Source organism: Balaenoptera acutorostrata, chromosome 1 (genome assembly GCF_949987535.1).
Source record: "Balaenoptera acutorostrata chromosome 1, mBalAcu1.1, whole genome shotgun sequence".
Classification (NCBI taxonomy): domain Eukaryota; kingdom Metazoa; phylum Chordata; class Mammalia; order Artiodactyla; family Balaenopteridae; genus Balaenoptera; species Balaenoptera acutorostrata.
In genome coordinates, this window is record NC_080064.1 from 36,398,564 (window position 1) to 36,424,902 (window position 26,339).

Below are 26,339 nucleotides of genomic sequence, written 5' to 3' on the forward strand. Positions count from 1 at the left end.
ACCTTTCTTGGCTTCTGCTCCTTGTCATCATTCCCTGACCTTTGTCTCATAGGCTGGCAATCAGGATTGAAAAATGGCAGACTCAATCCTGGGAGAACCCTTCAAAACTGGCAGCTTGTTTATATACTAGACACACCCAAAGCAGGGCACTTACTGGGCAATTCTCTGGAAAGGAGCAGTTAGGGACAGTATTTCCCTGGTCCTTAGTCCCTTTGAATCTATATAACTCTTCTGGAATACAACCCTTCCCAGGGTCTCTGGGTTTAAGTTTCTTCTCCTTACCCACCTCTCCCGCCCCCTAGCAAAATTGCCCGGCTATCTCCTCTCTCCCACGCCTTCTGTTCAATCAAGGGGTTATTTTTAACAGTGTTGTGTATACCATGCTTAAATCCTGGCAAAACACCAGAACTTTGGAATAGACACCGAGATGGAAATAGTCTCCCACAACCTTCCCCCTTTCTAAAGTGTTTCCTTTTAAAGAGAGAAAATTAGTTATATAAATCTAAATTACAGACAGCCCTACCAAGATAGTCCCTGGACTCTAGCACGGAGTAACTGAACTCGCAGCCTCGGCCCCCGAGGTTACACTGGAGGCTGGACCTGCTGCCACTTTGGGCCCAACTTCAGCCCAGGGGAGACCAGTGGGGGCCAGGGGAGCGCAGGGGGAGATGGTTCCTTCCACTTTTCCAGGCTTGGTGAGTCTAGAACCCCTGTCTCAGAATCATGGAGATTACCTGGTCTACCCCTCATTCCCAATAGCCAGCGGCTGTTAACTTCCAGAAGCAGCCCATCTACTTCAAGATACTCAGTGACTGGAGAATTTTAACTAAGAAAAGCCCAAATCTACCTTTCTGTAACTTCTACCTGTGGTCCTGATTCTACCCGCCAGAGCCACACAGAACAAGTCTAATCCCTCTTCCCTATCAGATGGTCAGGGATTTGAAGCTGGTGCTCACGTGCCCTCAAGTCCTCTCTAGCCAGACATGTCTGCTTTCATGAGGTATGATAAGGCCCCTCCCTACCACAGTGGTTCTCTTCTCTGGGTCGGTTCCACTTTATTACTGTTCCCTTTAGGAACCACCCAGAATGGAGCTCATGCTTGCTCAGAGGTAACCTGCCAGGTGGAAAGGATGCAGGATAAGCATCTCCCCACTTCTTTTTTTTTTTTTTAACATCTTTATTGGAGTATAATTGCTTTACAATGGTGTGTTAGTTTCTGCTTTATAACATAGTGAATCAGCTATACATTTACATATATCCTCATATCTCCTCCCTCTTGCGTCTCCCTCCCACCCCTCTAGGTGGTCACAAAACATGGAGCTGATCTCCCTGTGCTATGCAGCTGCTTCCCACTAGCTATCTATTTTACATTTGGTAGTATATATAAGTCCATGCCACTCTCTCACTTCGTCCCAGCTTACCCTTCCCCCTCCCTATGTCCTCAAGTCCATTCTCTATGTCTGCATCTTTATTCCTATCCTGCCCCTAGGTTCTTCATAACCTTTTTTTTTTTTTTATGATTCCGTATATATGTGTTAGCATACGGTATTTGTTTTTCTCTTTCTGACTTATTTCACTCTGTATGGCAGACTCTAGGTCCATCCACCTCACTACAAATAACTCAATTTCATTTCTTTTTATGACTGAGTAATATTCCATTGTATATATGTGCCACATCTTCTTTATCCATTCATCTGTCATCTCCCCACTTCTGATGCTCCTCATAGTGACTGACACCCCAGAGACACTACTTTAGTGGTCATGTCATCTTAACATGCTGTTGCTAAGTCCCCATCCCCTTCCTACTCAGCATGTCTGATGGACCTTATGGACCCAAACCAGGCCTAGCCATGTAGCTGCCGATCTGGAGCTTTTGGGATCCTTCTTGGACCTCCAACATAAGCTGTTTCTTTCCTTTCCCTTTGTCTTCCATAGACTTGATGACTAAGCCCTTCTATCCTAGAACAGCGTCTTCCACTGACCTGGTAGGTATGAGCAGAACTATTCGCCAGCTACCAAACTCTCGAATTTTCCTGCCACCTAGCGCACGTTGCCATCCATCTCTCATACTTTGCTGGAACCACATGAGAGGGCACTTGCCACATGCTCTTCTGGGACCTTGTCCCTGTCCACTTGTGGTGCCTGACAGCTCTATGCACAGGACTCATGCAGAATCCTAGGAGGAGCACTGACTTTGAAATCAGAAATTTCAGGTTTCAGACCTGGCTCCGTACCTTCTTCCCTTGGGCAAAGTACTTAAACTCTTGAACCTCAGTTTCTTCACCTGTAAATTAGGGGAAACGTAGTCCTTGCTTATTTCAAATGGCTTTTGTCAGGATAAAAGGGTTATAGCATAATGAAAAACAGTAGGTAAGAGTAAGGTGATGATAATTATTTCATAAACATTTATTGAAAACCTACCAACACGTAAGCACCATGAGTGACACAAATAGGCATCGCACAAGTCCTGCTGATTTTGATCCAGCAGGAGGTTTGGATATGCCACAGTCCATAGCAATCCCAGGCCATGCCGGGAGCAAGGGAGCTAGAACCTGGGGAGAGGGGATGTCAGGGCTCAGGGACTCAGGACAAGGCAGAATAAAGGCTTCCCAGGAGGGTCTGAAGTCAGGCTGAGAACAGTCAGCCTTTGCTAGTCGGGTCCAGTGTCAGGACACATGTTGAGAAGAAGAGGCTTAAAACCTGCGGAGGCAAGTCAGGAATGGGAACTCAGAGGTTGGAACTGGAGCCAGAGAAGTCCCCGGTGGTAGCCGTGTCTCTGGAGTAGTTGGGGTGGCAGCCAGCTGACATCAAGCTGAATCATGAGGCGAGGATCCATGGTCACTGTGCGGGGACTGCTCCCGGGAGAGCATGCCTGTGACGGGAGAAGGAAGATGGGCTTGAAGCTGCGGCAGGTGCGGCCATGAGGGTGAAGTGGGTGTGTGGACCACCAATGGGAAGGATTCTGTACATTGAGAGGAAAGAGGAAATACCGGGGAGAATGATGGGATAAATGATACAATAAGGTCCCTAAGGACAATGAGGGGAGGGATTGGCCTTTGCTTTAAGAGGGAGGCTTCTTCTGTTCTACAGCAGAGCAGAGTGGTAGAAACATAGATGGGCTTGTAAGTGCAGTGTAAAGGTGAAGGAATCCCCTTCTGGTGGCTTTTATTTTCTCTAGGAAGCAGGAAATGGGACCATGTGCTGAACATGAAGGGCACGGTGCTAGGAGAGAAGGTTGAGAAGAGTGGAGAACGTTTGTAAGGCCCCTGTGGAGAATGGAAGAGATTGCTTACTAGGGCAACCCAGAAACTGTCCAGCAGCAACAGAGCAGGCCAGGTGGGCGGCCATGACTCTGCAGTGGCACCAGCAGGCTTAGTCGTCCAAGTGTAAAGGCAAGGATTCTAAGAGAAGTAACCCCAGCCCAGAAATCTTGGCCCAGGTTGACTGTGCTTCCTAGGGGACTCGTCTGTAGGAAACAGCCTCTGTTCCTAAAGTGAGGAGAAAGGTGCTGGGAGTTGGGCACCTGAAGGGAGCAGCCATGGCCAGAATGGACTGTGCCAGGCGAGCATCTGACCAAGGATGGTTAGTTCGTGGGACCCTCCCTACATGTGGAGACGGCAGTAGTCTCTGGTGGACCAAGCACTCCGGCCTTCCTGAGATGCAGTGGCCAGAGTCCTTGCAGGTTGTACACTGAGCGTGGAGGGGCCCGGGAGAGACGGGTAGGAAGTCTGGAGAAGGGGGCTGGTGAGACAGCCTGGCAGTGCTGCCGCATAAACCTGTGAGACTGAGCCGTTAGCCCACGAGCGAGGGCTGTCGGGCTCTGTTTGGGGTACGTGTGAGAGGCTGGGGTACGAGGCACAACAGCCCCCTGGGCCCTTGATACAGAAATGTGGTCGGAGGGCAGGACTTCTGAACGCCTCCCTCAGTCGTTCTGCAGGCTTCAGCTTCCTGAGTTAAAGCAGGGCAGCTCACATCTAACGAGAGAAACCAGCACCTGGGATCAGGGCTGAGGCTGGCCCAGGGCTGTGGGAGTCCTGGGGGGCGGTTGGTGGCTACTGGTAGGGCAGCGGCCACCATCAACCCTGCCTCTGACCTGGCACTCCCTGGGGAGGAGGGGGGCATGGCTGACACCAAAACTGGCAGGGAGGGAGGGGGCAAAGGAAACTGACAGTTATTGAGCAACTGGTGTGCCGGGAACTTTGTGTGCCTTGTGTCACTTCATCCTCACAGTAATCTGTGACGTTGAGTATAATCAGCCCCGTTTTACATTCATTCATTCAACAAATAATTTATTGAGTGCCTGCCAAGTGTCAGGTGCTGCTCTAGGTGCTGGAGATATAGCAGTGAGCAAAACAGGCAAACATTCCTGCTCATGTTCTAATGGGGAAGCAAGCCAAAAACCCCAGATGTGTAAATAAAATGTATAGTGTATTAGGTAATGGAGATGCTAGAGAAAAAAAGAGTAGGAATAGGGAGTGAAAAGTTAGGGAGGGGTTGTCATTTTAGACAGGGTGACTGGGAAAGTTGACATTTAAGTGAAAACCTGAAAGAAGTTAGGGAGGGGCCGTGCTGATTATCTGGGGGAAGAGCCTTCTAGGCAGAGGAAACAGCCAGTGCAAAAGCACTGAGGTGGGATCCAAAAACAGGAAAGAGGCCTATGTTGCTGGAGCGGGCAGTAATAGGAGATGAAGTCAGAGCATTAAGAGAAGTCTGCAGCATGCGGACACTGGAGATCATTATGAGGGTGGAGGATCCTGTGCAGGGAGTAACTTAGGTTTCAGAGGATCATCCTGGCTGCCTTGATGAGGAGAGACACTTGTGAGGCAGGGAGTCCAATTACGAGGCTACTGTAATCATCTACGAGAGAGATGCTGGTGACTCAGATGCGGTGGAAGCAGTGGAGGTAGTAAGAAATTGTCGCATTCAGGATGTGTTCTGAAGGGAGAGCTGACAGGTTTGCTGACAGCTCAGACGTGGGTATGAGAGAGAGAAGAATCTAGGCTGACTTCGGGCGTTTCGCCTGAGCAACTGGAGGAATGAAGGTGCCACTTACCAAGATGGAGAAATGATTACAAGAAGAGCAGGTTTTAGGGGGAGTATCAGGAACTCAAGTTTAAACATGCAAAGCATGAGATGCCTCTTAGACATCCAGATGGAGATATCGAGAAGGCAGGGGATATACAAGTCTGGCATGCAGGGGAAAGGTGTAGGCTGTGAAAATGGAAGAGACTGTCACATAAGTGAATGAAGAGGGAGAAGCAAGGACTGAGCCCTCGGGCACAGCAACATGTAGTGGTGCCAGAGATGAGGAAGAAACTGCAAAGGAGGAAAGCCCAGTGTGATAGTAGCAAAGTCTGGAAAATGTGGTATTCTGGAAGCCAAATTAAGCAAGTATTTCAAGAGGAGTAATTAACTGTATAATATGTTGCTGGGAGGTAGGGTGATTGTATAAATTATTGTCCAAACTAGGACACTTTTGAGAGCGAAAGTGGATATTATTCATAGTTACTCCAGGATAAGACATATAACCAAGGTGGTCCCAGGCAAATCAGAATGTTGTATGGTCACTCTGCTGATAGGTCAATAAGAATTGACCATTAGATTTAGCAGCGTGAAAGTAATTAGTGACCTTGAATGATCAGAAATGGCGAGTGTAAAGTGAAGTAAGTCAGAAAGAGAAGGACAAATACCATATGATATCACTTTTATGTAGAATCTAAAATATGGCACAGATGAGCCTATCTACAAAACAGAAACAGACTCACAGACGTAGAGAACAGACTTGTGGTTGCCAAGGGGGCGGGGGTAGGGGAGGGAAGGACTGGGAGTTTGGGATTAGCAGATGTAAACTATTATATACAGGATGGACAAACAACAGGGTCCTACTGTATAGCACAGGGAACTATATCCAATCTCCTGGGATAAACCATAATGGAAAAGAATATGAAAAAAGCATGTCTCTATGTGTATAACTGAGTCACTTTGCTGTACAGCAGAGATTGGCACGACACTGTAGATCAGCTATACTTCAGTAAAAATAAAATTAAAAAAAGAAAGAAAGAAATGGCGAGTGTAGATAGCTCCTTCTCAAAGTGTGTTTCGGTAAAGAGAAAGAAATGCGTGATAACTGAATCTAGGTGGTCACTGTACTGTTCTTTCAACGTTTCTGTATGTTTGAATTTTTTTTGTAACATAGAGTTGGAAAAATGAAAGTGTTAAAGCTTTTGAAAATATTTTTTTAATATGGGAAAAAAATAACATTTGTTTGCTATTGGGAAGGGACAAGGTCTAGGGAACAAAAGTTGGCCTTAGTTATGAGTATGGACACTTCCAAGAGAAAAGAAAGTAGAGGTCGTAGGCACAAATGCAGACAAGTGGTGGTACGGAGCCTGCAGAAGTTCTGTTCTGATTCAGATATTTCAGTGCAATGATGAGCAAGATCATCTGTTGAGAATAAGAATAAGGGAGGAGGTGTTGGAAATGTGAAGGCAAAGAAGAAAGTATGAATAGTTATCTAGGGGAATGGGAGAATAACGGGACTAGTAACGACAGGACAATTGCTCAGCAGTTTAAGGGCCTCAATCCCTTGAATTTTTTTTTAAGAATTTTTTTCCAGCTCTATTGAGATTTTTTAATTGAGGTGTAATTGACATACAACATTATATTAGTTCCAGGTTACAGCATAATGATTCCATATTTGTATATATTGCGAAATGATCCCTACAGTAAGTCTAGTTAACATTCATCACCATACAATTACAGAATTTTTTTCCTTGTAGTGAGAACTTTTAAGATTTACTCTCTAGCAACTTTCAAATACTCAATACAGTTTTATTAACTGTAGTCACCATGCTGTGACATACATTTCATAACTGGAATTTTGTACCTTTTGACCCCCTTCACCCATTTCGCCTGCACCCCAGCCCCCCCATCTCTGGCAACCACCCGTCTGTTCTCTGTTTCTATGAGCTTGGGTTTGTTTGTTTGTTTATTTTCGATTCCACATATAAGTGAGATCATATGGTATTTGTCTTTCTCTGTCTGACTTATTTCACTTAGCATACACCCTCAAGGTCTATCCATGTTGTCACAAATGGCAAGATTTAGTTCCTTTTTATGGCTGAATAATATTCGTGTGTGTGTGTGTATCACATTTTCTTTATCCATTCATCCATCGATGGACACTTAGTTTGTTTCCGTATCTTTCACTCACTTGAATTTAAGGTGAGACGAGCCAGCATGCATTTTTCTCTCGCCAGCTGCATTCATCTGTGCAGGTCCATGCCCAGAGTAGGAAGCAAGTGGAATTTAACCAGAGCTGTGTTTCAGCTGAGTGAGGGAGGAGCAAAGAAGTTGAGGATGAATGCAAGGAGGTGATTGTACTGTTTGACTTGGAATTTAAGCTAGGTGAGAATAGCAGTAAGAACATAAGGAGGTAAAGGACAGTGAAAAGATGGTAGAACCAATGGCTTGAATATCCCAGTATGTTGAAGAATTGTTGGAGTTTTGCTACAAGAGCAGGTGAGCTATAGGCATATAGATAGGTGGAGACAGTCAGAGGCTGGGAGTTTGAGTTTGAGATTAGAGAGAGCTTTAGTTAGTAATGGCCTGGTCTAGGATATAATTTAGGAGTAAATAGCTGAGGTAAGGTAGAGAGTAAGATCACTGGAGGAGAAGAAGTCAAGGCAGGTCTGCCTTTGAGTTTACCAGTTTAGATTTAGAAGGAAGCTCATCACTCCTGTTTCCTGCTTTTTGAAGAAGGAATACACTATAGGTATTGAGACTGATGATAATTGCTTCAGAGTTTCTCTTCTTCACTTTATATTTGACTGAGCCTGCAGTTGAGGGGGGAGGGAACCGCTAAGGAAGGTGGTACTAGACCAAACACAAGGATCATTAACGGTCTATGGCCATAGATAGTCAACCATCAGGGCTGCCAGAGATCAGAAAGGCAGCTAAGGTCATAGAGAGCGTGGGGGAAGAGAGCCAGACAAGCATCAGAATTAAGGCTCTTGGCTGTCACATGTAAGACATTAAGTCACAGAGGCCCTCATAAGGTACTGAGGGCAGGAAAGGCTAGGGATTTGAGCCTAAGTCAATACTATCAATAATATGGAGCATCTAAAGATCTTCCAAGGAGTGGACAAGATGGGCTGGGGCTTGCTTGTCTCCAGGACCCTTTACTGTACCAGGCATTAGCAGTTCCATGTCTTGGGAAGGTCCCTAGAATGACCTACAGAAAGTCTCTGGTTCTCTTCCTGATGGTTGGCTGGTTGGCCATTGGGTGCTGAGTGCAGCAGAGAGTAGGGGAGCTCAGGATGGATGCGGGTGAAAGAGGAAATTGAAGGCTGCAGCACAATGATTTTTGACTGTGACAAATCCCTGCTCCATGTGCAGGGCCCATTGTTGTGGCTGTTTATTCATTTGTTCATTGATTACCTTCAACATGCTATGTGCTATTCTAAGTATTAGGCATGTGTGGTAAAGATAATACACAGTGATAAAGCAGTCTCTCTCAGAGTGCCTCTTAGCTTGTCATGAATTCAGATATAGGACCGTTTGGGTTTGCAGGGGTCAGGACATCTGTGTAGAGGTGAGAAATGGCAGTAGTGAGAGTAGCAGCATCTGTGTTTGTACAGGGCCTGGAATTCTTACTGTAGTACAATCTCCCTTTGCATCCTGATAATACAACTGTGACAGGGGTTCCCATCTATCACTAGCATGACCCATTCCATATGGCAATTGATCTGGTGTCTGGGGAGAGAGAATTCTGCCCTGAAGCCTCACCCAAGGTCTCCAAAGTCAAGAATAATGCTGGAGCCCCTGGACTAAAGAAGGTAGCGAGAGTATTCCCCATAGGGCTAGAGCCCCCAGCTAGGGCCAAGAAGGACCAGCATGGGAAATTCCAAGAGCAGTCTGCATTAATGTATTGCCCACCCTGGGACAGTGAAGAGAAGTGTGATGAAATCCAGCCACATGGGTTCAAGGACTTCAGACTTCCCTGGCCAGCACAGTTGGCATGCCCTTCACACTTCCCTGCAGAGAGAAGCAGTTAGGTCACGCTCAGGCCCTAGAGGCAGCGAATAGCCGGATAGGTTGCTCCTCAGTCTGTGACTTGGGTGCTCTTCACTGAAGAGAGAGGGAGAAAGAGAGAGAGGAATAAGTTTAGGGGGAGAAAATAGACTCCTTTTTAATATTACGTTGAGCCTAGGTGCCAGTGGAATATCTCAGGCAAGATGTTTCAGAAGCAGTTGCATGTAAGACTTGAACTCAGGGTATAGGTCTGAGCGTAAGATGGAGGTCAGCAACCACCAGTTGGACATAGGCGTCTGGATGTTTGGAACTTGAACCCTCCTGAAACAATCACATTTTCCAGCCTTTTCTTTGCAGTCCTTCCTGGGACTGTAAGCAGTGGTGGTCGGCAACAACTGCCCCTGTGCCCTCACCCGGGCTGCCTTCCTCAGCCCCCTTCTCTGAAGGTAGAGGGTCTCATCTGAGAGCACAGCTGCTGCTCATTCACTGTCATGTTGTCTCATTTCTGAGCAGAGAAAAAAATGGCTGAACCCTTCTGGAAATTCTGTTTTCCTATGGGGCTCAGAAAATAATGTACCTGTATTAGTTTCCTTTTGCTCCTGTAACAAATTATTCTCTCACAGCTCTGGAAGCCAGAAGTCCAAAATCAGCGTCTTTGGGCTGAAATCAAGGTGTCAGCAGGGCTGCACTCCCTCCAGATGCTCTGGGAGGTTATCCGTTCCTTGCCTCCTCCAGCTTCTGGTGGCTGCTGGCATCGCTTCAGTCTCTGTCCCTGAGGTCACATTGCCTTTTCTTCTGTATGTGGTAAAATCTCCCTGTGCCTCTCTTTTAAGGACACTTGTGAATGCATTTAGGGCCCACCTGGATGATCCAAGACAATCTCCTCATCTCAAGATCTTACCTTTATGAAGCTTTTATACTAATAGGGAAACACCAACAATAAACAACTTATAAGCAAATTATTTAGTAAATTAGAACAAGACAAATACTGTGGGGAAAAAAGAAACAGTATGGCAAAGTGATAGGAGCAGGTTGAGTGTTAAATAGGATGGTCAGGGTTCATCTCATGGGAAAGGCAAAGTTTGGGTACGGACTGGAAGGAGGTGAGGGAGTTAGCCAGCTGAGTATCTGGAGGGGAGTGTTCTAGGCAGAGGAAACAACTCCAGTAAAGGCCCCAAGGCAGCAAGGAGTATGGCTGTGGTGGAGTGTGAAGAGGGACGGTAGTGGGTGGGGGAGGGAGGTGTCTGGGATCATGGATGGCCTTGTAGGCCCCTGTAAGGACTTCACCCTCTACTCTGATTGACATAGTAAGACATTGCACATGAGGAGAGGTTGATCTTCAGTAGCTGAGTGGATGCTTCCTCAGTGTTATCAAGAGGAAAGGAGGAAAAGTGGAGCAGATGCCAGTGGTTTTGTAGATTTGGTGGGAGGCAGATCTCTGACCTCACTTCATAAATATTAATTCAGCACCTACCTACCATGCAAGGCACAATTCTAGGTGCTGGGGGATATGGCAGTGAACAAAATAGGCAGATCCCTAGTCACACAGAGCCTGCATTCTCCAATTATAATAAACTGGTACACATGAGAGAGAGTAAGCAAATGAACAAGATAATTTTAAATGGTGCCAAATGTTTACGAAGAAAATAAAACAAAGGTGAGTGATAGAGACAGGAGGAGGAAACCCACCCTTGACAGAGGGGTCGGAGGAGACCTCTCTGAAGAGGTGACATTTGAACAGAGATCCGAATGAAAACGAAGAGCCAGCCTCGGGAAGGTCCAGAGGGGTTCTGGAAAGGTCTAGAGACAGAGTGATGTTTGTTGTATTCAAGGACTGGACAGGAGGCCAATGTATACTGCTTCAGGGTGAGTCAGGAGGAGGACCTGCAATGAGGTGAGAGGCAGGTGAGGAGGATTAGTCATTGTCATCTGTAGTTTGGTTTTGTTCAGAGGGCAGTGAGACGGTTTTAGGCAGAGGAATGTCATGATATGGTTGATGATTTAGGAGTATGCTTCTGGCCTTTCTAGAGAATGGAATGAGGGGCCAGAGCAGAAGCTGGTCACTGACCACTGCAGCAGCCACAAGGTGATGATTTGGACCTGGGTGGTAGCAGCGGAGACAGAGATAAGTGGAGGGATTCACATTATGTTTAGAGAGTAACAGGATTTGCTGATGACCCAGATGAGAGACAGACAGGAAAAAGAAATGAGTCAAGAATGACTCCATCCAACTGGCAAGATAGAGGATTGTTTATAAAATAGCTGTTTCTCTTTGTAGAATGTGATGATCCAGGGCAAATGGGACTAAAACAGGAAAGAATGACTCCTAGGTTTCTCTTGATCAACTGCACTGGCCTGGCCTTCCTCACCATCAAAGCCAGAGCCACCACCCCTCCACCACGGCCCTATCCATCATCATTGGTATTCTCACCATCTGTTTGAGTTCTGTCACGCTCCTGTCCTTCCAGCTCACCTTATAAAGCAGTGCCCAAACTTGGTGAAATTGATCCAGCCACTTTTCCTGCCTCTGTTTCTGGGCTGCTGAACTGTTAACAGAGACACACGAATACATGTATTGGCCCCATGGTGGCGTCCTGGTCTTCAGCCTCTGCCAGTGCTCAGCACTGCTCAGCAGTCCCGTCCCTGGTTGACTTACCACAGTGACTGCTTCAAACCGCTCCCACTCATCAGTTCCTACAGTCCAGACCTGCACACTCGTAATCCCAAACCCCAGAGATTCCCTGGAGAAATGAGGTCCCCCCGGCTCCCAGTGCACCTATCAGGGTCGCCACCCTCGCGTGCTCCCACTTTTCCCAGGGAAAAGGCACCCTGCCCTCTGTGTCCCTCTCCCCGTACTCTGATCCGGTCCCCTTCGCCTCCTGGGGGCCTCTCCACTGCTGCCTCTCTGTCGCTCGCACCCCCTCCCTCCGCCTTCTCTGCGGGCTCCTTCCCCCAGTACAAGCAGGCTCGGGTCTCTGCCTCCTGCTTCGCTCACCAGCTCCCGGTCCCTTTCTGTCCTCTCCTCCACTACCACGTTTCTACAGAGATCACCTCCTCTCTCTCAAACACTCTCGCTTTTCTCCCGGTGCAACGCCCTGTCGTCTGGTTTTGCCCTCTCCATCCCTGATGGCGCGCTTCCCGAAGGGTCCAGTGACTTTCATGTATCCCGAAGGCAGTGCCATAAATAAAAGTATGGATGTACATTGTGCCGATCCATGAGGCTCTTGTGTGGATGAAATAGGACGACAAGCATAGAACACTTAGGACAGTGTCTGGAACATTGCAAGAGCTCAGTACCTATAAACTGCTGTTATTACTCTCATTATTGTGGCGTTTGTCATATGTTTCACTATTGCCTCTGTGTGTATTTGGCTGCCTCATCCATTAATCACGAAGCTGGGACTCTGAGCTGTTTATTGTCGTATTCCCAGTGACTCGCGCGGTACCTGGGATAGGCTGGGGCTTAGCACGTATTGGAGAGCTGGAGGGTGAACACTGGGGACTGGATCGTGTCCTTGGGCTCTGGGTTAAGTGGCCTCTGTAGACATTCTGGCCATTGTCCAGGCTGTCACTGGGGGAGGTGTGCTTGCCTCTCGTAGCGGCTTCTCAGCTCGCCGTTCTCTCCTCGCCTTCCCACTCTCCCCTCCCCTTACCAGGAAGTCGGGCCCCTTCCCTTCCTCCTTGGTCCACGCTGGGTACAGGCTGTCAGCAGTCACGGGAACCCTGTCAGCAGGAGCCCAGGCGCTGCCCCCTTGAGCGCCTCCTTCATCGCAGGCCTCCCTGCCTGTCATACGCGTCATGCATGGGGCTCCAGCCTGTCTGGACACAGATGTGGCCAAAGTCCCTAAGCAGGCGAAGGGGCAGCAGCTGGCAGTATTTCAGACCAGGAGGGGTTTACTAGGAAACAGTAAGGACATCACTGGAAGCCTGGCCCTTCGGAGCAGGGAGATCAAAGTGTCCATGATGTGCCGCACAAGGCGGCCCTCAGAGCTCCGCAGGTGAGCAGAAACTCCACCTGCACTGGCCCAGGGAGATCCACACTGTGGAACCGGTCACCCTGAGCGCTCCTCCCTCTTCCAGCCAGCAGTCAGTTACGGAGCACCTGCTGCATCCTGGCTGTGTGCCGGGGAGGGAACAGGCACATTAGTGTGCAGTCAGTGCCAGGAAGGTACACGGAGAACAGTGGGGACCTGGAGAGGCTCCGTCAGCCCTGTGTGGCTCAGGGAAGACCCTACCTGTGCAGAGGCAGAGACGCTGGAGTTGGGCTGAAGAAGGAGCAGAAATTCAGCATGCGAATGAGAAGGGGAAGAGAATTCCAGGCAAAGGGAACAGCAAGTGGAAAGGCATGGAGGTGTTAAAGAGCCTGGCAGATTCTAGAATCTATAAGTAGTTGGATATGGCTAGAGCTTAGGGAAAGGGAGGAGAAGAGAGGGGGTATCTGAGGCGGGGAGGTTGACACAGGAGAGTCAGATCACAGGGGCTTTGTAAACCAGACGAAAGAGCTTAAACTTTATCCTCTAGTAGCTGTTGTAGTCAGTAGAAATCCATATCAAACTAATTCAAGCAAAAAGGAAATTGATTGGCTTACTTACCTGTTAAGTTCAGGGCTGAACTATCTTCAGGCCCACCTGAACTAGGACTCAAACAGTGTCTTTCTCCCCACATCTTGGCTCTGCTTTCCCTGGGTTTGACTGTGCTGTAGACAGTTTCTCTGTGTAGCCACGGAAGATAGCTCCAGCAGTTCTAGGCCCAGGGGTGGCAAATTTTTTTTCTTAAAAGTCCAGATAGTGAGTATTTTCGGCTTTGCAGGCCATATATTCTCTGTCACAACTAATCAACTCTGCTGTTATAACATTAAAGCAACAATAGACATTAGGTAAATGAATGAGTGTGGCTGTGTTTTAATAAAACTTTATTCATACAAGTAGGCAGCTGGCCTCTGGGCCATGGTTTGCACAAGCACTGTTCTAGGCTTACACGGTCTTTACAGCTCACTATCTTGGAGAAAAAGAGAAACTCCCATATACCCTAGTGTCCAAATATTAAATCCCAGAGAAGAATTTGATTCATCCCACTTGGATCAGGTGCCCATTGTTGAGCCAGTTACTATGGTTCTGAGGGGTGAAGTATCTTAATTGGCCAGCCTGGACCATGCGCCCATCCCAGCAGCAGTGGTGGGGGTCAGCTCAACTAGGACCATATGGAATGAAAAGTAGGTGCTTTACAGAAGAAGGGGGGAAGGGACGCAGATATCCACTGCAAGGTCCTAACAAGAAAGAGCATGAACTGAGTGCCCCAAGATGCCAGTGATGATCCACCTTGAAACTGGCTCTGACACTGCCTCAGGGCATCAGGCCAACCCTGGCTGCGCTGATGCACACCCTGCCCCGGCCTTTTCCCTCTGTGCAGAGCCTGCACCTCAGCTGCCTTATGTTTACACCCAGTCAGAATGCACTCGCCCACTCGGGCCTTCCTCACACATTGCTGTGCCTGCCTGGGTGGGACTAGAGGGCAGGTCACCGGGTGGGGGGCCAGGCTGAAGCTCCCCTGCCCTTGGCAGGTGCTGCTCCACCCTGGCAGCTTTAGCAGTCTCTCTCCTTGTCTCGAAGGGAGGGTTGCTTCTGGTTCTCTTCTCTCCTGTGCCGTTGTCTGCACGACCCTCCTCCTTGAATACCCTTCCCACCATGCTCCAAGAGGCTCACATTTACTTGTCTTCCAAGGCTCAGCTTGATTTTGTCATCATCTCCTTCAAGATTTTGCTATACCCCTAAGTTGGTCTGAGACCTTTATACCCCTCCCTATTCCAAAACACAGGATGTGCAGACTTATTTTCTTATGGTTATTTGTTTACCTGTGTCTACCATTAGCTCCTGAGGAGAAGAACCAAAGCTAGTTTACCTTAGGTCCCCAGCCAGCACTCAGCACGGAACCTGACCCCGAGTAGGCAAGCAGTTGTTGGATGGGGCTGCATCCTCCAGCTCCATCTGGTCCTGCATAGGATTGAAGGCAGGCACTTCATGCTCTTGCTTGGAACGGTACTTGTTGGTTGATACCTGCTGTTTGTCTTCTCTGCCTCTTCTCGCAGGGTGTAGACCCACCTGCCCTGCATATTCATGACCCTTTCTCCTCAGACTCCTGCTCTCGCATGGGACCCATTCAGGTGGGTCAGCAAGAGAAGTGGCAGCAAGACATAAGCTGGACAAGGCATTGACAAAGTGCTTATCCTGTTTGCTTGGACATATACCAAGGTCTTACTGTGCAGGGCCATTTATGGTGGGGCTGCCACAGCGAGATCCCAAACAAGAACAGGTAGATTCTAGAAAACGTGTGTCCCCCTGCTTCATCCACCCCACCACTTCCCAGAGCAGGTTCTAGAAAGGAGGATCTCTGGGGTTTGGCTTTCACCCTACTGGATGACAGTCTCACTCATTTTGGGCCAAGGCCTGTGGCTGAATCTGGCAGACTGATGTGCTGTGGCCCCTGGTCTCAGGACCCACTGCTGGGCTCTGCCTTCCTCTTGTCTCCTGGGCTGCTTGGGCTCTTGTGGCCAGAAGGCTGGCCACACAACCAAACAGGCACAGATGGAGAGCTGAAACTGTGTGTTGCCCTAATCCAGCAAACCCACATCTGGAGGCACCTTTTTCAGTTGGGATGGTGGGTACTAAGAGAAAGATCCTACTCTGGGTCTGCTGGTACCCACAAAGAACTACTCCCCTCCCAGTTAGTAAGACTCAGTTAGCTTTCCTGCTGGAAACTAAGAAATCCCTTTTGGGGGTCCTGGGTTGCCCATCCTGGCTGGCAGACTGACCATCGTGCCGAGTCATCGTCCTCTCTCAGTTTATAGGCCTGTGGGCAGGGCAGCCTCATGGGTCCTGGGGTCCAGCCTTGTTATGAGAGGCACAGGGGTCAGACCCACCCTTAGCATGTACCCTCCTAGAGCCTCAACTCTCCACATTGCTATGCTCTAGGATCCAAGAAGAAAAGACGCACAGGTCCCCGTGCAACTTCCGCCTCCTCCTTCCCCTGTTCCTTCTGATGCACTCACACACACCCTCCTGAAACCTGATCCCAAGGCTGCTTTGTGTGCTGGGGCTATCGGCAGAGCTGGCAGAGCTGGCGGGCTGGGGCCTGTCTGCTGGAGCCTGCCCCACCCTGCCCCCACTACCCCCTTGGCCAGGGCAAGCAGATCAGGCGTCGCACACCCCTGCTAGTCTGGCCAGTTATTCTGCACCTCAAGGGCCACCTCCACCCTGGCTGGGCCCCCAAACTGGCACACTGGTCTCTGGACAGAAGCCCCTGAATTCTCTTCCAGGTGTAGCATGGGGCTCTGCCCAGGCCGCCTGCAGAATTAACACAGACACGCACACATACACCACCTCTACCATCACCACACCCCATTTCCTGTTGTTTATGGCAACCCCCCGCTCAGCTTCCAAGGCCTCTGCAGGCACTGAGCCACCTCCTGGGGGAAGGCTGTCCAGAGGAAGCAGCATCTGAACTTAAAGAATGAGAAGGGATTTTCCAGGCAAATAGAGAGGGAAGGGATTGGGGAATACAGGGAAGGGTGAGAGGGGGTATGTTTCAGGCGGAGACTGCATGTGTAAATGCATGAAGACTGGCACGTTCAGGGAGCTACAAATAGTGCATGGTTTGTAGGACACAACTAGTCTCAGGAATAAAATCCAGATTGCAGTAGATTGAGGAGTGAATAGGAGATGAGGAAGTTGAGACAGAATATCCACTGCTCTTTATGGAGGTTTTGCCATGAAAGGATAAAGAGAGAGACTGGTAGCATGGGTACATGGTCAGGAAAGTGTATTGAGTTTGTTTGTTTTCATGTAGGAGAGACCTGAGCTTGCTGTATGCTTAGGGGGAAACAAACAGGAGTGGGCTGCATAGTGTGATGGAGAGATCAGATTTGATGGGTCGAGGGTGGGGGAAGGAAGTAAGAAGCTGAAGGAGTTCCTACCTGATTGGCTTGGTTTTGTCTGTGAAGTGAGAAAAAAGAAGAGATATCTGCTTAGATAAAGTTGGAAAAGGATAGAGAGTTTATGGAGAGTGGAGAAGGTTTGGAATAGCTACTGAGCAAAGGTGAGGGTCCAACTAAGGCTCAGTCCATGAGTTTGTAGTGGTACCAGTTTGTGTGTGTGTGTGTTTTCTAGCAGCACTTTGAGTATATAAAGTGCAAGAGTGTAGGATTCGATTAATCTCTGATTGGGTTTTGCCTTATGGATGGGACAAAAACACAATGGAACAAGAAGGTATAGCATCCTGGCAAGAGAGAGACTAAAGAGGTGGATGGGATTCTAACCAGGAAAGAGATATAACCTGGGAATGAAGAAAACTTTTTAAACTAAAACTCAAAACCCAGAATCAATAAGGGAAAAGACTGATAAATTTGACGACACTTTTTTAAAAAAAAAAATTATTTATTTTTGCCTGTGTTGGGTCTTCATTGCTACGCGCCGGCTTTCTCTAGTTTTGGCGAGCGGGGGCTACTCTTCGTTGTGGTATGCAGGCTTCTCATTGCAGTGGCTTCTCTTGTTGCAGAGCAGGGCTCTAGGCACATGGGCTTCAGTAATTGTGGCTTGCGGGCTTAGTTGCTCCGCGGCATGTGGGATCTTCCCGGACCAGGGCGCGAACCTGTGTCCCTTGCATTGGTAGGCAGATTCTTAACCACTGCGCCACCAGGGAAGTCCCGACTTTTTTTTTTTTTTGGCCACGCTGCACGGCTTGCTGAATCTTAGTTCCCCGACCAGAGATCAAACCTGGACCCTCGGCAGTGAAAGCGTCAAGTCCTAACCACTGGACTGCCAGGGCCCTTTGACTACACTTTTTAAAAAAATCTGTTGTAAAAAAGGGGGAAAAAGAAAGCAAGAAAGGAAAACACCACAAGCCAAGTAAATAAATAAACTCAATTTATACCTCAATAGAGATATATTTGTAACTGTATCTCAGAGGGTTTATATATTTAATATATAAAGAGCTTAAAAAAAAAAGAGAGAAGATTGTTAGCTAATGCTGTAGTAGTAATCGTATTGTCACATATGTGTATGAAAACATGTTGTACACCTTAAACTTACACAGTGTTATATATCAATTATAGTCAATTATATCATAATAAAGCTAGGGGGAAAAAGAAGAAAAAACCCATAACCTTTTGGAAAAATGGGCAAGAGATATGAACAAAATTCATAGAAAAACTCACAAATGGCCCTTCCATATATAAGACAGTGTTCAATTCCACACATAGTAAAAGAAATGCAAATTAAAACCACACTGAGATACTGTTCCTCTCCTGTCAGACTGGCAAAATTGAAATGTTTGACAGTATACTCTATTGGTGAGGCTGTGGTGAAAACGACACTGTCATTTGTTGCTGGTGGGTAATGTGAAATGGTGTGATCCTGGTGGAGGGGAGTTTGGCAATATGGAGCAAAATTATATATGTGCATTTTCCCTTTGATCAGTAAACCCACTTCTAGGAATCTATTCCAAAGATACATTGGCAAATAGAAAAGATATATGCATGAAGTTATTCACTGTAACCACTGTTAGTGGTACCTACTCTACAACAGACTGGAAACCACCCAGGGGACTGATTGAATGATATATGTACATAACCATAATGGAGTATAATCAAGTATATACCTCTACTGCTATGCAGTAATTACCAGGATATATTGTATAGTGAAAAAAATCAAAAGGTAAAACTGTATATGTTACCTTTTTATTGAATATAGATGTATGGATAAAGAAGATGTGGTACATATATACAATGGAATATTACTCAGCCATAAAAAAGGAACAACATTGGGTCATTTGTAGAGATGTGGATGGACCTAGAGTCTGTCATACAGAGTGAAGTAAGTCAGAGAAAGAAAAACAAATACTGTATATTGACGCATATTTGTGGAATCTAGAAAAATGGTACAGATGAACCTATCTACAGGGCAGGAATAGAGACACAGACATGTGGACACGGGCTGTGGGGTGTGGGATAAATTGGGAGATTGGGATTGACATATGTGCACTGCCATGTGTAAAACAGATAGCTAGTGGGAACCTGCTATATAGCGCAGGGAGCTCAGCTCAGTGCTCTGTGGTGACCTAGATAGGTGGGATGGGGGGTAGAGGGTGAGAGGGAGGTCCAAGAGGGAGGGGATATATGTATACATGCAGATGATTCACTTCGTTATACAGCAAAAAGTAACACAACATTGTAAAGCAACTATACCCCAATTAAAAAAAAAAAAAGAAGAAGAAAAAGAAGGGAATAGGAATTCACATACACACATCATGTATTTGCTTATACCAAAAAAAAAAAAGGAAAAAATAAAAACTAATAAAAATGTAATAAAAATGAATACTATATGGGAATAGAAGTAACAGGAGTCGGACACAGAAATGAAAGTTTGACTTCTCTGAATATATCTTGCTTTGTGAATTTAATTTTGGAATTCTATAGTTTTATATCATCATAAAACAAAGTTAAATTAATATGAGGGGTAAGCAAACTCTAGAAGCAAAAGCAAAATGAAACAAATGAACTTAACTATGTATTGCTGATGAAGTAAACTCAGCAGGATTATTCCAAAATAATTCTGCAAAAGCAGAGTAATTTATCTGTATTTCTCTAGTGGGGTATTCCCTAAATCATTTTTAGTAATGGTAGTATTAGTAATAATACTGGTGTTTTTATTCTGACACTATTCTACATATTTTATATATGTATCTATATGTGGATATATTAGGATAAAGCAAATAATTAATTATGTTACTATCACTATAAACAAGGATATCAGCTTATGAGAAAAGAGATATAAATATAAAATCAAATGGTTTCAGCGTATTTTTTCATTTGTGTATCCTTGTACATTTGATTTTGGGAAGTCATTTTTTTTTTTAATTTTATTTATTTATTTATTTATTTATTTATTTATTTATTTATGGCTGTCTTAGGTCTTCGCTTCTGTGCGAGGGCTTTCTCTAGTTGCAGCAAGTGGGGGCCACTCTTCATCGCGGTGCGCGGGCCTCTCATTACCGCGGCCTCTCTTGTTGCGGAGCACAGGCTCCAGACGCACAGGCTCAGTAATTGTGGCTCACGGGCCTAGTTGCTCCGCGGCATGTGGGATCCTCCCAGACCAGGGCTCGAACCTGTGGCCCCTGCATTGGCAGGCAGATTCTCAACCACTGCGCCACCAGGGAAGCCCGGGAAGTCATTTTTAATCAGGTTACCAGCCGCTTATGGTTTTTGTTCTGTCCGTTTGCATAGCAATATTTTCATAATATTATAAAGTGAGAAAAGTAGTCTACAGAGCAATCTAAAAAATAATATGGGAAAGGGAAAGTCAGTACGGATATATACCAAAGGTTAATTGTCTCTGTGTTGTAGGATTATGAGTATTTTTTACTTGTGTGTATGTGTGTGCGCGCCTATCTGTATTTTTTTCCAAAATTAACACTTTATAAGCACCAAAAATGAGGGGTTTTTAAAAATTTTATTTATTTTTGGCTGCGTTGGGTCTTTGTAGCTGCGCGCGGGCTTTCTCTAGTTGTGGCGAGTGGGGACTACTCTTCCTTGCGGTGCGCGGGCTTCTCATTGCAATGGCTTCTCTTGTTGCGGAGCACGGGCTTTAGGCATGCAGGCTTCAGTAGTTGTGGCACATGGGCTCAGTAGTTGTGGCTTGCGGGCTCTAGAGCGCAGGCTCAGTAGTTGTGGTGCACGGGCTTAGTTGCTCCGCGGCCTGTGGGATCTTCCAGGGCTTGAACCCATGTCCCCTGCATTGGCAGGCGGATTCTTAACCACTGTGCCACCAGGGAAGCCCAATAAGGGGGGGGGGGTTAAGTAAAAATTAATATAATGAACTTTCTCATCAGCTGACAAGATGGGGGAAGAGAGAAGACAAGGAAAAAATGTGTTGAGACCATTTGGCTAGATCTTAGGAGATTTTGCTAGCATATGACATGCAGTACATATTGGGAGGCAGATAAAATCATGTCCATGCCTGACTGAGAAACTGCAAAACTTTCATAAGCTCAGTCCTGACACAGGAGAGGTTCTTGCCCCAGGCTTATCCAGGGACCTTGTGGACTCTGGTCAGAATCCTCGGGGCCTCTGGTAAAACATCAAATGTATTAATTCACTTAGATTGTGTGTACTGGGTATGAGAAACACGAGTGACCCTTCTACACAGAGGAGAAGTGTGCTAACTCAGAAGCCCAGAAGAAAGCCGCTGTGCAGGAATAGCCCTCCCACGCTATCATGTGTTGACAGTTTCTTCCTAGCAGCAAGGGATGGGGAGGGAGCAGCGTTGAAAGTTTTCTGCCTCTTTCAAGTTCACTTCAAAATCTCTAGTAATGATAGACCTCCAAGTGATTACTGCTGTTATTCCCCCTGGTCTGGTGATTGTAATGGTGTTAGTGATGATGGGAATGAGAAATGGATGCTGAGGTTAGAGTTCATTGGGGGGCGGTGAGTTCTAGCTTCTGGGCTGGGAGGCCCCCTCCTCCAGTCTTCAGTTTTTCAGTGGGCTGATTCAGGCTGTTAGAAACAAGAGTCAGCCACAGAGGCCTAGGCCTCCACACCTTCGTTCTCAGCCAGGAAGGCCCTAAGCACACCCCGCAACAAGGTCAACACACAGGAAGTGACCAGGTGCTGGCCATCTCCCGGGCTGCTAGGTTCCCTGAAAGGTCTCAAAATCAGGGTGCTAGGTTCCAAGTGAAGTCGTGCTGTCCAAGCATCTCTGAAGAGCTTGGTTCCTCCTGTCCCTTCTCACTCTGCCCTCACTTCCTTCTGCATCCCTCTGATGCCATCCCCCACCCCCAGCCTCCCCCCTGCCCTGCCCATTCCTTGGTTTCCCAAGAAGAGCAAGGCTTGCCTTTTCTCTCCACAACTTGGCATTGCCGCATGACTCCTTCTCTCCCCCTTTTCCCTCCCATCTTTCCTCCAGACCAAAACTCCCCCTCCCCGTAAACTCCTTGTCCCTCCGCCACCTCCTGTGGAGCTTGGTGTTCCCTTGGTCCTCCTCTCTGCCAGCAAAAGTGCTCAGACTTCTGCTTGTCTGAAGCCTCCCCTCAGCCCTGCCTCCCAGCTGCAGGATACTGTGATTTTTTTTCTTCTGTCAAACCTCTAACTCCTATGGCTGTTCACCTGCTTTGCCCTCCCACCGTGAATTCTCCTTCCTCCTCACCCTGGGTGGTCCATCTCCCAGCATTCTCTCCCAAATTCTGTCTCTCTGCACGGGCTGTATTTGGGGGTATTTTTCTGCTCACTGGACAGTGTCTCATCTCCGTGTTCCCAGATTGCAGGAACAGCGTGGGCAGCAGTGACTATTTGATGGATGCACATGTGGATAACCTGCCAGAGAGCTTCCCGCTCTGAGGTGCTGATCCTGCTGAGTGCATCTTGCCTCTCCACTCCTACAGCTGGCCATATAAGGACTGGCCAGGCCTGCTCCTCCACACTCAGGCTCCACTGAACAGGACCTGTCAGACCCCGCACAGCAGCTACCCAATGTGCAGGCTGGAGTGGGGAGGAGATGCTGGAACATGGAGGATGGCTTCTGGCGGATCCACAGCCAAGGCAGATGGACAGAAGGCCATTTAGCACTGCAGCCTAGTGCACTTTGGGACTCTCAACAGCCCTGTTGTATTCCAGGTTCTCCAAGCCAGCACCCATGTTCCTGGATGACTCCTTCCGCAAGTGGGCTAGGATCCGGGAATTTGTGCCGCCTTTTGGGATCAAAGGTCAAGGTATGTTGGGAACCCTGCCCCACTTTACATTAACATCTCATCCCCCAAGCTGTCTCCCTAGTGTCAGGACAGGGCTGTACCCTCAGAAGTCTCCCTGCTGGGAATCCACCCCTCTCAACAATGCCCTACCTTCTCTCCCTCTTTCCTGGCCTTCCTTTTTTCTTACTTCTTTAGTGGAATGTTTACTCAGAAACCACCACTTTGCCAGGGGCTAGGTACACAACAGTGGAGTAGACAGATGTGGTTCCTCTCCTCAGAAAGCTCCAGTCTAATGCAGACACAGGTACTTGGAATGCAGTAAGGACTCTGAGGAGGGAAGAACACTGTGCTGTGAGATCACACAAAAGGGGTGCCAGAGACAGCAGTGCTAGAGGACTAGATATGAGGGGGGAAATCCCAGAGAAAATAGAGGCCATCCGGACGACTGCCCCCAGGGCCCTCCATCATCCCCTCCTGATGTTTTTCACCTTAACCTAGCCTCCCCTCCAGTCCTTTTTTATCCTGTCCAAGGCTAACCTTTCCCCCTATACTCTCAGAACTGTCCCCTTCTATTGCCTCAAGGACCTCACCCATGCAGTTCCTGACATAAGACTTTCCCATCCCTGAGAGTTTAACAGTTCTCTTTCCGTGTCAAGTTCCTGCCCTATTTCATGGCATGGTAGAGTTTCAGCTTTAGCGTCAGACATAGAAGGATCCGGTCCCAGTACTACCTCTTTATTAGCTGTGACCGTGGACAAGTTACTAACATGTTTTGCTTTAGTTTCTTCATCAGTTAAATGGAGAGAATAATACCACTGTATTAGGTTGTGGTCAGAATTAAATAAGATAACTGTTAAAGGGGTGATATCATTTGGCCAGCAGACTCAAGAACGCCTGAACCCTCTACTTAGCCGGCCCACCCCTCCCTGAAAAGAAGACAGTGGCCAGCAAAAGGATACTCTTGAACTGGAGCTTTGACCTTCAACCTCCAAGGACAAATCTCATGGGTTGGGTTGAACCACATGAAGAACTCCTTTTTCATGGGTGCAGGTAGCCAAGCAGCCTAACTTTTCTCCTAAATCCTCACTCAATATTCTGATCCTGCTAAGCTATGAAGGGCAGGAAAGGCCGATACAGAGCCCATCATCCAGCAAGAAAAAGCACCCCATAGTTTATGACCATTCTGCTAAGGTTCCCCTCCTAGAAAACAAAAACCCAATCCATATCCTTGGCCTTGGCCAGTTAGCAGCAGTATGCTTTTCCTTAGAGGTGAAATTGGAGGTGGGAAAAGGAAGGGACCTGTGACCTTCCCCGAGGCCCACCATAAAGTGTATCTGAAGGCACTTAGTACAGAACATTTCCTTAAAGGTTTGTTTCCTTACCCTTTCTCATTCGACTTCTAGAAAGATTGCCCGTGCCACCTGTCTCCTCTTACTCACCATTTACTCTTTTTTTTTTTTTTTTTTACTCACCATTTACTCTTGGAGAATATCTTCTCCCCTCACCACTTCAGTGAAACTGCTCAGTGCCCCCAGGAGATCCAAAGGATACTTTTCAGTCCTTAACTTGACATCTTGGCTGCATCTGACAGTGTCGTCCAGTCCATCTTTTAAAAGAATTATGAGGTTGCTGTGTTTAATTTCAGAGCCATCCTTTCTTTACATGAAGTATTTCAGGCATATAAAAAAGCATAAAAACTCATATAATGAGCACCCACGTACTCTTGTACCCAGCTTCAGAAATAAAACTTGAGATACAACTCAAGCTCTGTGTAGCCCTTCCCCCTCCGTTCCCCGCCTTCTCCAGGAGACCAGTATCCTGGTTGTCATTCCATGCCTGTTTATATATTTCTACAGCATATTTATATATCTGCTTAAAATATGGCATGGTATTTGCATGTTTTTGAACTTTACAAACAGTATTGTATATCGTACTTGTGTGTGTGTATTTTTCAAATTGATTTTTTTGCTTACGCTTTTCAGGTGTGTCTGTACTGGTACACATAACTCTAGGTCATTGATTTTGCAACTGCTGTGTAGTATTCCATGTACCACATTTAATCTATTTTCCTACAGTGGACTTTTAGGTTGCCTCCAACATTTCGCTATTACCAACAGTTCTGCAATGAACATTCTTGTACAAGTCTCCTTAAACAAATGTGTGAGTTTTCTGATGCTCTCCACCTAGGAGTAGAGTTGCAAGATGTTAGTCTATCCACAGCTACATCTTTACTTGATATTAAGATACTTTTCACTGTGATTGTACCGACTTACTTATCTTTAGGTCTTTACGTACATTACCTTTTTACCTTCCTAACAATTCTGCACAGCAGGAATTACCATCTTCATTTGGAAGATGAGGAAACTAAAGCTCAAAGAACGTAAGCGATTTATCGGAGGTCACAGAGCTCATAAGCAGCAGAGCCAGGATTTGAGTCCAAGGCTGATATCATTATCTGTTATATTATAATGCTCTCATTATACCAGAGTTTGAAAGGAGAGCAGTCATCACTGCCAAAACCAGAGAGAGGTCAAGAAGAATGAGGTCTGAATATGGTCACAGGATCTGAGAGCACAGAGGTCACGGGGCCCTTGCTGAGGGGCAGCCTGAGCGGAGTGCAGGTGGGCAGATGCCAGGCCACAGGGCTTGAAGAGGTAAGGAGGTAGAGACAGCCTGGCAAGAACAGGATTAGAGGTCAGCAGTGTTAGAGGGAGGAAGGGAGGGGAAGATGGTATCAGAAAATGAGGCGGAGTGGCCTGACCCGGGGAGCTGGCTGGGAGCACTCCAGCTCTTCACCACTGGTTGGCTCCTTGTTTGCTTCCTGGTGTCTGCTTGGTGGGGGCACAGAAGTGAGCACGTGATCTCTGCCTCTGACCGGCACTGCCATTCTGGGGGACACTGAGATGCCCCAGCTCCCAGGCAAGGCCCACACCTGGGGGCGCATGTCCCAGGGCCTGATGGCAGAGCCTCTGACAGCCAGCCAAGACTGCCAAGGAAGGGCCAGGGAAGCCTGAGGAAGGAGCTGTGCGTGGGTGCCGGGGCCTGGCTCCAGGCAGAGATGTGTGTGCCGCCTCTTCTCCTGCCTCCATCTCCTATCTCAGGGAGAAAGTTAGGCCAGTGGCCCAGCCTTGTGTCCGGAGCTCCCTCCCCAACCTTCACGTCCACCCTAGCCCCAGGACCATGTGCCTTCAAATCGGCTCATCGGCAAACATCTCATGGGAACCCTTAAGCGACCCTCTAACAGTTGCCTCCCTCCTCTGTCCACAGATAATCTGATCAAAGCCATCTTGTCCGTCACCAAAGAGTACCGCCTGACCCCTGCCTTGGACAGGTGAGCCACTCGCTGCCCATTATCCTGCCCCTCGGCTGCCCAGCGTGTGCAGAGGGGCTGAGGCCCAGCTGGCCTTCCCTGGACCTGGGCAGATTCTCCAGCATACCCACACACGCGTACACACTGGGGTGGGTGAGCAGGGAGGCGGGGCCACCGCACTGGACTGGCCACCCCCGTGGGCTATAAGCAGTTGGCAAGACATCTCAGTCTTCAGGCAGCAGAGATCCGAGGGTAAGAACTG

General features: G+C 47.5%; 1 protein-coding gene across 6 annotated transcripts in view; it reads left to right on the forward strand.

The window, feature by feature from the left end:
• Window positions 1-26,339, forward strand: part of ST3GAL3 (ST3 beta-galactoside alpha-2,3-sialyltransferase 3) — a 239,793-nt gene that overhangs the window by 189,345 nt on the left and 24,109 nt on the right. For all 6 annotated transcript variants that reach the window (XM_057557896.1, XM_057557910.1, XM_057557924.1 and 3 more), the window contains 2 exons: window positions 22,694-22,788; window positions 26,035-26,098. In XM_057557896.1, the coding sequence (XP_057413879.1) occupies window positions 22,694-22,788; window positions 26,035-26,098 (159 nt within the window). The remainder of the gene's footprint in view (window positions 1-22,693; window positions 22,789-26,034; window positions 26,099-26,339) is intronic.